Raw genomic sequence first — 14,906 nt, forward strand, 5'->3', positions numbered from 1 at the left:
CACTCATTGTGGAGGCAGTGCAGCTCCTGGTGACTGTTTGGTGGGGAAGCAGGGACTCCTTCCTGCTTCCCCTGCAGCAGTTTTCCGGCGCTTTTAGCTCCGCCCCCGCCGCACAGTAAGCTCCGCCCCCGCTGCAAATTTAAAAAAAAAAAAAAAAAAAAAAATTTTTTTTTTTTTTTTTAAAATCCCGGCCGGCTGTGCGGCCGCACGGCGCCCCCTGCTCCATGGCGCCCTGTGCGGCCGCACAGCTCGCACACCCCTAAGGCCGGCCCTACCCTTACACTTATTGATGAATGTGCAGATTTGAACTTTATAGTGAATGAGCAGTACTGCTGTCAAGAATGATAATCATGGAAGTGTAGATCTAACAAAAGTATAGTGTGGAACTACTTGGCTAAGTCTTTACTCTTTCTTTATCAACATACAGAGTTTATTATTTTGCAGGATGTGTTCAGGAAGATCAAATAATGAACTCCAATCAAATCCTGGACTACTGGTTTACATTGTTGTTCTTCACAGCTGTAACTATATCCTTTATGGATTGCAGCTCTATAGACCTATTTGTAGCCTTAACACAGTTAAACGGACACTATTGTCACCTGAACAACTTTAGCTTAATTAAGCAGTTTTGGTGTATAGAACATGCCCCTGCTGCCTCACTGTTCAATCCTCTGCCATTTAGGAGTTAAATTCCTTTGTTTATGTACCCTAGTCACACCTCCCTGCATGTGACTTGCACAGCCTTCCATAAACACTTCCTGTAAAGAGAGCCCTATTTAGGCTCTTTATTGCAAGTTCTGTTTAATTAAGATGTTCTTATCCCCTGCTATGTTGATAGCTTGCTATACCCTGCAAGAGCCTCCTGTATGTGATTAAAGTTCAATTTAGAGATTAAGATACAATTATTTAAGGTAAATTACATCTGTTTGAAAGTGAAACCAGTTTTTTTTTTTTCCATGCAGGCTCTGTCAATCATAGCCAGGGGAGGTGTGGCTAGGGCTGCATAAACAGAAACAAAGTGATTTAACTCCTAAATGACAGTGAATTGAGCAGTGAAATTGCAGGGGAATGATCTATACACTAAAACTGCTTTATTTAGCTAAAGTAATTTATGTGATTATAGTGTTCCTTTAATTTGTTTTTCATTTCCATCTCTTATTCCAGTTACGCTCTGCAAAGTTTAATTGCCTTGTTCTCATCCCTCTACCTCTCGTTGCATTTTAGTGTTTTTTCTCCCCTTCTTTATGTTCAAAAATGGACAGTTGCATTTTACAGTGTATGTTGGTTATATGCACTTGTAAAAAAGATCAATACACATATAGAAAGGTTTTTATTTATTTCAATTTATTTTACTCTAATTTTTAATGCAAATTGTCACAAGGTGGTATGATACTTCATGGCAAATATAGGAATATTTAATCTCTATAAGTTTCAAAAGGCCTTTCAAATAGAAGTTTTGCATACTCATTTCAGTACATCAGTGGTAAAGCTGTGTTTGTTGCGTGAAGTTTAATATTCATCATGAAAAGGGTACTTCGGGTGATCTTTCCATCTGTGGGAACAAGAGTCATATTATGTATTTACAACGTACTATGTAATATATAAATATAATCACCACAAATGTAATTTGTATGCACATGCATACAACCAGGGCCAAAATCTCAGTCTCCATCTACTGAAGAGAAGATCCCTGATCAGACATACTGAACCACCAATACTTATAAGTTGTGGACTACTTCCAGCATTATGGCTGTATGGGCATTACGGGAGATGTAGTCCATATCTCGAGTACCGAAGATTGCCTACCGCTTCCATATACCCTTAAGAGTTGTAGAAAACAATGTATGGAATAGCTATTTGTGTGAGATACTAGTGGCATGTAGGCAAGGCATGCAAAACACCAGGCTGTATGCATTCCAGTATGGAGACATTTTTACAAAAAGTGGATGCTTCGAAAAAATGGTTTGAGCTACAGCTAAGGTACTCTCTACTGTCCATATAAAAAGTCCAGCTATAGGTAATTGGCATGTATACCTTGTTGGAAATTAATTTTTAGGCTATAACTATGTCAGGAAGTAACACTATATGCACTATAATATTTTCTTGACAATATGACCAGTAGATTTTATGCAGCTCATACCTAGCATGACAAAAAATATATAAGCCTAAGAATCAGGATTATTCATATATATATATAAGAAAATAGTTAACATCCTTAATCTTGAAGTTATGAGAACTAAGGATTTGTTGTCTACACACATATGATCACATTCTAATAGGCCCCACTTCAAAGTAATTGATTATCCTGACTAAACTACATTCTTAGTACTTACATAAACAAAGGATCATAACGCAAGTCTTTATTCAGAGCTTCTATGGTTTTCATATCTTCTTCTGGTAATTGGAAATCAAAGAGCTAGAAGTATGGAAATGTAACTGTGTAAGAATAATCAATTTCATGTGAAATAATTTGAAGCTGTAATTATCTCCAGATGCCATCTGATGTTAGTGGTCTTTCTCTGATGAATGCCAAAGACGGTCAAGTAATAAAAATATATGGCCCGGTGCACCCTGGAATAGTATTTTGTTGCAGCCCAAACCAAATAGCCAAAAACATTTTGGAGCTCACAATTTCTGCCCTCGGTGTAAACAGATTATGTACAATGCCTCTCAATAGGGGTTGTTGGAGAATATGGAGAAAATCAGTTTTATGTCGAAATTATAAAAGTCTAAATGCTAATAGTGATTGATTCATAGTTGATATCTACAAAACCGGACAGCTGTTTCTCCTCCAGATCTCGATGGTTGGGCTCCATCAAACCTGCTGTTTTTCTCCAGTTATACCCCAAGTTTATATCAATAACCAACTTGTGGAAGTAATATAGGGGCAGATAATGCTTGACATGAAAGGGAGATTTTCAGAGAAATTTCTACCATAACCTTGATCTCTCAATGCAGCCTTAGGCCCTGCACTTGCCTCAGGAAAACAAGCCCCTCTTCCAGATTTTTTACCAGATCCAATGCAATTCTTGGTTGCCCAGTAAGAATGGTGGTCATCTAATAAGTACTCTATCCCCTCCCCCAAAAAGTCTAAAGGGAACATTTTGAATATATATATATATATATATATATATATATATATATATATATATATATATAGTAATTTTGGCATTTGAGAATATTTAATTTATGTTATCAATGTGACATAAATATTTTATTATTATTATTATTCTCAGAATGAAGCATGCTGGACATTTTTCTACTTCATTCTATAAATTCTTACCTGAAAGTTCTGTTTAATCCTGACTGGATTGAAACTCTTTGCTAGAACTACAATCCCTCTCTGTAGCAGGAAGCGCATGGCTACTTGTGCTGTAGTCCGACTGTGTTTTCTAGCAATTTCATTCAAGACCGGATCTTCAAGGAGGACAGGGCTACTTTGATCTATCCTATAAAACAAAATGTTTCCAAAGGTTACCAAGTGGGAATGATCCTTGCTATGGCCCTTATGATGTGCAAATTATGACTAAGAAAGTATTTAAACTTGAAAATGCCTATATTTGCACCACAGCAAAATCATATTCTTTGGTAATCTGACATGGTGCCTTATATGAGAAAATTTATCAAAATAATGCAGGACGTGCAATATGTTGAACTGCAAGAGGTATCCCCACTGAGCAGGGTACCATTGATTGCTTCTAGTTTGCAATTTTGGGATCAATTTATTGAATCTGACTGAAATCATTAGCTTTTGACAGATTCAATAGGATAATTATAAGAAGTAAAGGGAATCTAATGGGAAGTGTGTGCATTATTTTGTGTGTGTAAAAAACACCAGATGAAAAGAGTATCATGTGTGGCGGACCGCCTGGTACCCAGACTAGGTACCTCCGCCAAAAACAGGCCTAGCTATCGCTTGGACACCAGCAGTGCTCCAGCCCCTAGCCACCGCAGCTTGGCCGGGGTCTCGACGTTGCTTCCCACACTGGAACATGGTCCTGGATCCAGATTCAAGTAATTAAAGCTCTCCTACAGAGAGTATAGCTGCATAGCTGGTCCACCCAAACACTAGTCAAGACTGAGTGAATGGTGAAAAGGAACTGGTTAATTATGGCCAAGTTGCTTGCTTTTATACACAGCCCCCAGCATGGGGTCTCCATACAATGCAAGACAAGCCCCTCCCATAGATCTCTGTAATTGGGAGATAATTGCGTTAAAGACCAGTAAGCTAATTATCTCTCAGGAACAGAGAGGCAAACACAAAAACATAAAACATAAAAATAGTCCAAAACATCATAAAACATATAATAACCCCACATATTATACATACCCAAATAGCCCTGATCTGAGCGCCCAAGTTCTCCAGAACCATGCAGTGTAGAGGAAACGCCATCATGTTAAAGTTATGACCAGCCAGGGAGATAGCGTTTGTTTCACTTCCAAAGGGGGGAAAGTGCTGAACCAGGGGCACGAATGCAAAGCTGCTTGGTGAGGCCAGGCAGGTTTACGCCCTGTTACGGAAGCCCCTCTGTCTGACCTTGGGACCCTGGTACAGCTCTACCCTGCACACCTCTATGTCGAGTTACGCCTGCCTGTCACCTCTAAGGATCTACGTTTTGCCTCCATATACCTCTGGGCTGGTGCTACCCGTGCCCATATACTGGCCAGCTTTGTCTGTGCCCTTATGATTGGCCTGCTTTGTCTGTGCCCCTTGATTAGCCTGCTTTGTCTGTGCCCCATGATTTGGCCTGCGCTGTCTGTGCCATATTACGCATGCTACTGGCCTGGCGGCTCAATTCCTGGACCCCTGTTTGTTGAGCCTCCATGCGTTTACTACTTGCCTCTGCCAATTATAGGGGTGCGGCCCCTAATGCCTGCTAGTGATACCTGTTCTCTATCTCCTTAGGTATCACGTACCATCATCTCGGATATTATGGAGGCATCTGCACAGGAGCAGAATTTGCAGGCATTGATTAATGCAGCGGTGTCCACCTCGGTGGAGAAAGCCCTGGCTAGGGCCCTCCCTCAATCACAACCGGACAGGGGTGCGAGAGGAACCCCCCACTTGGCAGATGACTCGGCTGAGTCAGACTCTCAAGAAAGAGAGCAGGCAAGTGGGCAAGTGCGCTATTGGAAGGGTGAAGGCCCTGAACCACGCTCCCGGAAGGGCAAGGCTCCGGCGAGACCTCCTTACCCACCCCCCCTACCATGGCCGTACTGGATGAGTGGCGGGCAGACCAATCTCCTTCAGAGGAAGAAGATGATTGGGACGAGGACCGTGGTGATGGCCCCGGTTGGCGCTGGGAGGATGAAGACGCGCCGGGAACAGATGCCCCCACGGTGGTGCCGAGGGACGACACCTTTCTGGATGCTACAGGAGAACCTCTGTTTGACCCTCGCTCTATCCGGCACCCCAGGTCCTCAGAATGGTTGCTGCCCGACCACTTAGCACAATTCGTGCACTACTGGGTCCGCAGACCTCTGGAAGGTTGAGGCCCGCAAGAAACTGCGGGCGGAATGCCCCAGGCCTGTCCTGCCGGACAAGGTGGCAGCGACCCCGGATTTTGACCCTCTGGTGGCCTCGTACTTGAATTGTACGGATCGGGACCCCAAGAAAGGGGTGGAGCGTAGCCTCCGCTCAGCACAGGATAAACAACTGGATATGCCGGGCCCTTTGTGCAGGATGTTGGCCCTGGCAGACGAGGCCTACACGGAAGGTACGAGCCTGGACCCGGCCGTCATGCGGGACTGGGCACTACACTCCATCTGCCTTCTAGGCAATGCTAATGTGGCTCTCTGCACTGAATCCAGGAAGACGGCTTTGTTCCGTATGGAGCTGGGGTCCAAAGAATTGGGCCCCCTGGCTAAAGTAGCACAAAACAGAAAACAAGGGTGCGCCTAAAAACAATAAAATAGTAAAATAATTTTACTATTTTATTGTTTTTAGGCGCACCCTTGTTTTCTGTTTTGTGCTACTTTTGAATTCTATTTACTATTAGGGGATTAGAGGGAACTCCCCTTCCATGTTAAGGTGTGCAGCCGGTTATTAAGCTTTATATATCTCTCTGTGGAAGTTTAGCGCTGACTCTTCTCCCTGTTTTTTCTTAGTCTACTTGTTTAAACCCTGGCCTACTGTTCGAGGAACCTTCATTACGGAGCTACAGAAACATGTCAATCTATTTACTTCCCTGGATAAAGCACAGTCCTCTATAAAGAAGGTGTTTCGCTCACAATCATGCCGTGTTTTTGGAAGAGCTGGACGACAGCGGGGTCGTGTCACCAGCCGCGGCTGGTCTTCGGGCCCCCACAGATCCCGTGGCCCATCCTTTTTTCCTTCATACCAGCCCAGACCTCCCTACACTCGAAGGGCGGATAGAGGTCGTGGATACCGTGCCAGAGGACGGGCAAGATTTCCTACGGGTGAGTACGACTCCTGCCACTTTCAATTCCCCTCTATTGTATGCAGGCAGATTGTTTCACTGCAGGGACAGGTGGCGGGAGGTTTCTTCGGATGCATGGGTCCTTCAGACGGTACGGGGTTATGTCATAGACTTCCATTCCCCACTGACGCAGGTTGGACCTCCAAGAGTCCCCTTCATCGCAAGAGATCAACAGTCCTTGATAGATACGGAGGTTCGGGCTCTGCTTGCCAAAGGCGTGGTCCGGCGTGCCCCGGATTTGGGGGACTTCTTCAGCTCGATTTCCTAGTGAAGAAGAAGTCAGGGGAGTTCTCCCCACTGATCAATTTACGGGAATTGAACGCCCTCGTTGTCTACAAGCACTTCAAGATGGAGGGCATTCATCTCCTTCGGGACCTTCTCCGGCCGGGGGAGACTGGTTCACGAGACTGGACCTGAAGGATGCTTACCTCTCCGTCCCGGTGGACAAGAGCTGTCACAGGTTCCCCCGGTTCACCTGGAATGGCGTCCCATACCAATTCACATGCCTCCCGTTCGGCCTCAGCTCGGCCCCTTGGTGCTTAACCGAGCTTCTGAAGCCAGTGGTCGCCCGATTCCAGTCAGAGGGCATCCGCTGCATAATATACCTAGACGACTTGCTGATCTTCTGCGAAGATCCCTCCAGGCTCAGATATCAAACACGATCTGCGATTTCTTTATTGGAGCACCTGGGATTCGTAGTCAATCTGAAGTAATTAGCTTTGGAACCTTCCCAGACGGTGGAGTTCTTGGGTTTCGAGGTCGATGCGAAGGAATGCGTTCTCCGCCTGCCTTTGGCGAAGATGGCAACCATTCGGAAGGAGATAAGATGGATGTTACGGCAAGACCGGAATCCCCTTGAATGTTAGCTCGCGTGGTGGGTCTCCTCTCAGCCTCGATACAGGCAATATACCCGGGCCCTCTACACTACAGGTCCATGCAATGGCTGAAGGCTCATTTTCTACGCAGAAGGCCCTCCTACGACCAGATGATTTCACTGTCCCCGGACGTGAAGACCGAACTGCGCTGGTGGCTTCTGCACATGTCCGCCTGGATCGGCAAGGCAATATTCGGACTACCCCGGATTTCGTGCTGGAATCAGATGCGAGTCTTTGGGGTTGGGGTGCCACGTGCGCGACCGTGTCCACGGGCGGCCCGTGGTCGGACAAGGAATCAGAGTTCCACATCAATTGCCTGGAGTTGATTGTGGGTTCATTTGCGATTCGGAGCCTGGCAAATCACCTGTCAGACTGCTCGGTCTCGAACACTGGCGGAGGTGACGAAGGAGATTTACAGCTTCTGTTTCCAACGCAACATCACCTTACAAGCGGAATATCTTCCGGGGAAGTCGAACCTGACGGCGGGTTGGTTCTCCAGACATTGGAGGGACGCCAGCGACTGGAAGCTCTTTTGACCCATCTTCCTCGAACTCGAGCATCGCAGAGGTCCGTTCATGGTGGATCTATTTGCCTCAAGGACAAACCACCAGATACGGACGTATTTCATTTGGCTCCCGGACCCAGCATGCGCAGCGGTGGACGCGTTTCTCCAGGTGCGGACTTCGCAGGGTGCATATGCGTTTCCTCTGTTCGCCATGATTCCCCGGGTATTACTAGAAGTTCGACGTCAACGTGTGTCCTTAGTGTTGTTGACTCCGCTATGGCAGAGTCAAGCCTGGTTCCCGGAGCTTCTGGATCTTTCCTGTCGGGATCCTCTTCTCTTACCGTCCTCTTGAATGCTCCTCTCGGACTCCCGGGGCAATCCTCACCCCCTAGTGAGGGACGGACACCTAATTTTGGTGGCTTGGACTCTTTCAGGGGTGCCTGGAATGTTGAGGCGTTATCGCAATCGGCTAGGGATCTTCTCTGGGATTCCTGGGCTCCCGGGATGAGGAGATGTCAGCTCTCAGCATGGGGTTCCTGGTGTCGTTGGTGTTTGGAACGGATACCGATCCCTTTACAAGCCCTGTAACCAGCATGCTGAATTTCTTGTCTCACCTATTTGATTTGGGACGGTCGTACCGTTCAGTTAACGTGGCTAGGTCAGCTATCTCGGCGACACATGTTCCGCTTAGAGGTTTTCCCATCGGCCAGGATTCACTGGTCTGCAGACTTCTACGTGGGATGAGGCTGGCACGTCCTCCGGCGCCTAAGTACTCCTCCCTCTGGGATGTACGTATGGTTTTAGCATTTCTTCAAGAATGACCAGATAATCAGGACCTTTCCCTTCGCCAGCTTTCAGCGAAATTTGCCCTCTTGTTGTGTCTAGTTTCGTTCAGACGTGTTTCTGATGTCCGGGCCTTCGATGTCGACGCTTTCACGTTCCCACCAGAAGGGGTCTCCTTCAAGGTGGTTAGACATACCAAGTCGGATTCCACGGTCGTGTCGTATCCTTACTTCAAGTATTCGCCTAAACTCTATGTGGCGAAGACACTGGGTCACTATGTAGCGGTTATCACTCCACTTCACTCTTCTCTTTCTGGCCAGTTGTTGATCTCATACGTCAGACCCCACAAGGCGGTCTCGTCCCCTACCCTGGCTCGTTGGATTAGATGGTTTTGACACTGGCGGGGGTGAATGCGACCTTTGGAGCGCATTTGGTTAGAGGCGCCGCAGCTTCCGGAGCTTTCTTGGGGGGCGCTTCTCTTCGGGACATTTTGCGTACGGCGGACTGGTCCTGTGAGGAGACTTTTCGCCAATTTTACTTTAGAACGTCGGACCATGCTTCTTTGGCTTTGCTGTCGGAGCGTTAAAACAGCAAATATGAAGCCTCCTGTCATGTTATAAAATTGTAGATTATACTAGCTTTAGTGTAACTATAATCTTAATTTTATTAATGACAGGAGGTGAATATTTCCCACCTGGTTTTCTTTCCCTCCCTTTGTTTAGATTGATTGATTTTCTGCTGGTTGTTGGGTTGCCTGGGCTAGATTTGGTAGTCTAGGGGGATGTCTGGGGAAGTTAGGGGAGGTGTTTGTTATATTTGTTTTGTCGGTAGTTATATACTGGGTTTTATGTTTTTGTACTATCAGTACTGTTCCGTGGGATTTATGTTTTCTCAGTACATTTAATTCACTAATCAGTGTTTTCGACTCTGTTTATCTCGTTTCAGTGTAATGGTTCGACTACATTTCATAGAATCGACGGTTATTCGAAGTCTTCTTACAGACGGCATTCATTGTTGTGTCATGTTTCTTCCTTTAATTGGCTTATTGGCATTTTTGTATACCTTATGTTTTGTCGCAGCGTGAAAGAGGAAATGGTTGGTTGGGAGGAGCCTTTTATAGATGCCTTATGTTTTTGTCTATGGTGTCTTTCTCTCTATGTTAATGTGCTGCTGTGGAGTTCTAGTAAAGAGAGACTTAAGCAAATATTCGCCTCCTGTCATTAATAAAATTAAGATGATAGTTACACTAAAGCTAGTATAATCTACAATTATAATCTTTAGAATATTTTTTAGAAGATTAAATCTTTCACCTCTAGTACACGTGCAGGTGGGACCAGGATTGAGGTACTCTGACATTAGTAGTGGCACTGCTAATAATATAATATATGATGGGTTTGTCGCAAAACTACCACGATGACTTTTGATAATGTCCAACGTTTAAGTAAAATTTCAAACAAAACATACACACAGAAACAAGCAACATATTACCAATTTTCATCTCTGCTAGATCCCAATGTACTGTACCCCACAAGAATAATGTCATGGGATTTGCAAAACTCCAGCATTTTTTTCTGATTCAGATACACATGACATTCCACCTGCAGAAAAAAAGCATGCATATCAATTGAAGGAGCAAGAAAATAAAAAAAACACTACAATAATTCTGATATGTTTTTTTGTTTTCTATATAGCTATATAGAACTTTAGAACTTTCACCATGACCTCAAAGCTTCACCTGAAAAGGCATCTATTGTCACTTTATTGCTGTATAATGGTACATTCACACATATTTCACTAATTAAGAAATTACAGAGCTGCCATGCTCAAATGGTATTTCTATGGAGCAGCTAAGTCACCCACCATACATAAATGTAGCTAAGGTAAAAGCCTATTGCAGTATTCTACACAATAAGCCTGCCTCATTCTGACATACAACCTGCCTTAGCTCAGTACATAACGAAAAAAGGAAAGGTGATTGCGCAAGTTTACATCGAAAATTTTGTAGATAGTCTTTAGGTTCTGTGGATACAGAAAACCAACATAGGGTAATACGTTTTGACTCTCAATAATGTAAGTGAGAGACTTAGAAAAACTCACAATTTTTAGAGCATTTCTGAGTTTGCTCTAAACTATGAAGGCAGGATACATCAATCAGATGTGCAGGTATCTGTACTTGGTCCCCTCAGGAGGTGTTTGCAATCCTCTGCAGAGTAAATCAGGAACCAGGTAACCAGATAAAATTAAAGTAAAATACTTTTATTAAAAATAAAAAGATAAAATATTAAGTAGCACAACGCGTTTCGACCCAATGCAATGGGTCTTCCTCAGGTGCATGTATAGTTACAACTGCATCAGTGGGCATTTATATATAGCAAACAATTAAGCAAACAATTACAGGTGTGTGGCAATAATCCCTCCTTATGTCCCTTATATGGAGTGTTTCCGGCTTGTTTCTGCCTCCTCCAATATGTCCGCTGTTCTCTTTCATTGCTGTGTATTCATCTTGACCTTCTCAACATGGCCGTGCGTACCGGCTAATTCCGATACGTCATTTCCGGTTTTTCGTCATCGCTGAAGAACGTCACTTCCGGTTTCGTCAATTAGGCGCCATTTTCGGCAGCCAAACATGGGCGTGTTTTTTTCTATCTGTGACTCATCAATGGAGGAGGGGACAAGTCCGAGCAGCTCAATAGTGATATTGAGTCCATGTGGGAGTCATTTTGGGAAAGGGAAAACATAAGGGCAAAAGGGGATGACACAATAAAAAATAAATAATTAATTGATTATAAAGGTACAGATTATAGAATACTATGCTAATCAATAAGAAATATATCCAATGTATTCATAAAAAGCATGATATTAAGGTTAAAGCACACAATATGATTTTTAAAAAAGGGTTAAAACACACAATATAATTACATGAAAAGGAGAGACATATTATAATATAGGACCTATTTCAAAATCAATGTTCATCCCTTTGGGGCATAGTGTTTGCAGCTCAAAAATCCAACTAGATTCTTTTTTACTCAGATTAAATGCTGTATTTCCTCCTCTCCAATGGGTTTGAACTTGTTGGATCGCTGTAAATTCTAAATCTCTAGGATTAGAATTATGTTTAACTAAAAAGTGATTGGACACACTGTGATTTATAAAACCATTCTTTATGTTTCTGACATGTTCATATATTCTGGTTTTGAGGGGTCTAGACGTTTTTCCTATGTACTGTAATCCACATGTACATTGTAGTAAATATATGACATTACTAGAATCACAAGTAATAAAACTAGTGATGTTGAACCTTTTTTTAGTTGTGTTAGATACAAAATTCTCTTTTTTTTTACAATGTAAACACTAAAAAGAAAGAGAATTTTACCCTATGTTGGTTTTCTGTATCCACAGAACCTAAAGACTATCTACAAAATTTTGGATGTAAACTTGCGCAATCACCTTTCCTTTTTTCGTTTTGTATATGTAAGTGCTACAAAGTGACTGTGCACTTAGAAATATTGCGACATGCAGCAAAAACACCTGTTAATTAGCGCCACCCTTTTCCTTTCTCTTTTTTGTGTTAGCTCAGTACATACTAGCTCAGCCATTAACAAAACTAACCACAAAAGTAACTAATCACTCTGCATCCCCAGACAACTCTTACTACTATGATTTTGCCAGATGATGCTTGAGGATGCAATGTGATTGGTTGATCTTGCAAACCAGTCCTGATTTACAGAGTACTTCATTTGTCTAGGATCGTAGTAAGTGCTACGAAATATGTTGGCGCTATATAAATGCCACTAATAATTTTATTTAAAAAAATGACAGGTCACAAAATACAAATGACAAAGGAGTAAAATGTAATTTCAATGTGGAGCAATTTTCGAAGTTGGTATGTTTTTTTTTTAAGCTTAGCCCTGCTCACACCAAAAATGCATAGCATATCATTAAGCCTTAAACACATTAAAAACGCAGTATATTTAGGATGCAATGACAAATCCTAATGTTGTGGAGTGCCGTGAAAATTTGCCACTTCAGTCTGGCTAAAGAAAATACCTTTATAATCATTAACCAAGACTGACAGTATGTGAAAGGTAGAACATGCCTTACTTTGTAGTTATGGTTACTATGTAAGTATTTGCATTAAGCAGTGAGGCTAAAACAAAGCACCAATTAAAAAAATATTTTACCTGGTTGCAGACTGGCTTGTACTTCAGTTCAGGTTTGTTAAGGATCAGCTCCAACTGCTTGCGGTTAAAGTTGGAGACACCAATGGACTTCACTAGCCCAGCATCTTTACACTCTTCCAGAGCCTGGGTCATTGGGAAAGTTTTAAAATATATTACTTGAAAATAAGTATAAGAGGAACATTGTTATATAGGTGTTCTCTTTGACTCAGAACTCTCCTTTACCCCTCATGTCCAATCAATCGCCAAATCCTGCTGCTTCCATCTAAAAAATATTGCACGCATCCGACCCTATTTAACTGATATGGCAAAGGTGCTTGTCTATGTCGCTGTCCTCTCTTGCCTTGACTACTGTAATCTGCTTCTCAGTGGTCTTATGTGTTCCCAACTTGCCCCATTACATTATTTAATGAATGCGGCGGCGAGGCTCATCTTCTTGTCTGTCCGCATCTCCCACACACCCCCTTTGTCAGTCCCTACATTAGCTTTCCGTAAGATATAGGACTCAATTTAAGATCCTGATACTTGCTTACAAATCTCTACACAATGCTGCTCAGACCTACTTATCCTCACTAATATACAATTATGTCCCATCTAGGCCCCTGCGCTCTGCCGGAGACCTACGTCTAACCTCTGTTCGAACTCCTACCTCTGATGCTCACATTAAAGACTTATATAGGGGTGCACTGTCCCTATGGAACACCCTTCCCCTCTCTGTTAGACTTTCACCCAATCTCCACTCCTTGAAAAAATCTTTGAAAACGTACTTCTTTAGGAAAGCATATCAATTAAACTGTGAATAGCTTTCCCTCCCCGCACCCTGATTCCGCTCCTGCAACTGTCATCAAAACACTAAGCACTAACCAATCATTGTTAACAGGAGTAGTCCCTGAAGATTGGAAATTAGCAAATGTTGTACCCATTCACAAGAAAGGTAGTAGGGAGGAGTCAACTGTAGGCCAGCAATCCTTACTTCAGTAGTGGGGAAAGTGATAGAAACCATGTTAAAGGATAGGCTTTTCGAACATCTAAAATCACATGGATTTCAAGATCAGAGACAACATGAGACAACTTCAGGGAGATCATGCCAAACTAATCTTATTGATTTTTTTTTTATTTGGTGACTACAATAATAGATCAAGGTAGTGCAGTAGACATTGCTTTTGGCTCTTGACACTGTTCCACAGTTATCATGGTCTAGTAATAACCCAACACAGTATGTAAACCCACAGAAACCCCAAATACGTATTACCAAACCTTAGAATGGTCGGGTTTAACGTAAGAGAAAAGAGTAGTCAAAGAATAGCCAAAAGTCAGGATACCAGAAATCAGGAGAGCGTGTACGAGTAGCCGGGTCAGGATACCAGAAATCAGGAGGTTAAAAGCGAAGCCGAGTCAGTGAATCAGAAAACAGGAAATTCAAAAGCCAAGCCGGTTCAGTACACAGGAATAACAATAATAATGCAAGGAGAACCAAATAGCACTAAGGTGACCACAAGGAACCACAATAGGGCAAGGAAAAAGCCAAAAGCACTGCGTCATGAAAAGGGGCGTGTTTCCAGCGTCCCACATGGGACATGCCGAACACAGCCAGAGTGGAGCCGGTGACGGATTCCACACCACGTGGGCGCAACGGATAAAGGTAAGAGATCGTGACAACAGTGAATGCTCATCAATAAACTACAATATTTAAGTTTGGATTCCAATATTGTTGAATGGGTTAGGCAGTGGCTGAGTGACAGGCAACAGAGTGTTGTAGTCAATGGAGTATATTCGAAGCAAGGTCTAGTTACCAGTGGGGTACCTAAGGGATCTGTACCTATTCTCTTGAATCATTTTATTATTGATATTGTAGAAAGCCTTGGTAGTAGGGTATGTCTTTTTGCTGATGATACTAAGTTATGTAACAGGATTGATGTTCCAGGAGGGATAAGCCAAATCGCAAATTATTTAGGTAAACTAGATAAATGGTCAGAGTTGTGGCAAGTGATATTTAATGTGGATAAATGTAAGAGAATGCATCTTGGGCGTAAAAACCCAAGGGCATATGTGATAAGGTGAATGGGGTGGTCTGTGAGGGAGTCTATATCTCGACAGAATTGTTCAGAGTGGCATATGATTTTTA

At 43.1% G+C, this 14,906-nt stretch overlaps 1 protein-coding gene across 1 annotated transcript in view; it reads right to left on the bottom strand.

The window, feature by feature from the left end:
• Positions 1 to 1,329: 1,329 nt before the first annotated feature.
• Positions 1,330 to 14,906, bottom strand: part of LOC134602558 (aldo-keto reductase family 1 member C1-like) — a 95,438-nt gene continuing 81,861 nt past the window's right edge. Inside the window, exons 5-9 of the mRNA XM_063447533.1 lie at positions 12,785 to 12,907; positions 10,092 to 10,201; positions 3,284 to 3,449; positions 2,334 to 2,416; positions 1,330 to 1,552 (exon numbers count right to left, since the gene is read on the bottom strand). Of these exons, the coding sequence (XP_063303603.1) occupies positions 1,510 to 1,552; positions 2,334 to 2,416; positions 3,284 to 3,449; positions 10,092 to 10,201; positions 12,785 to 12,907 (525 nt within the window). The 3' untranslated portion in view covers positions 1,330 to 1,509. The remainder of the gene's footprint in view (positions 1,553 to 2,333; positions 2,417 to 3,283; positions 3,450 to 10,091; positions 10,202 to 12,784; positions 12,908 to 14,906) is intronic.

Source organism: Pelobates fuscus, chromosome 3 (genome assembly GCF_036172605.1).
Source record: "Pelobates fuscus isolate aPelFus1 chromosome 3, aPelFus1.pri, whole genome shotgun sequence".
NCBI classification, from domain to species: Eukaryota; Metazoa; Chordata; class Amphibia; order Anura; family Pelobatidae; genus Pelobates; species Pelobates fuscus.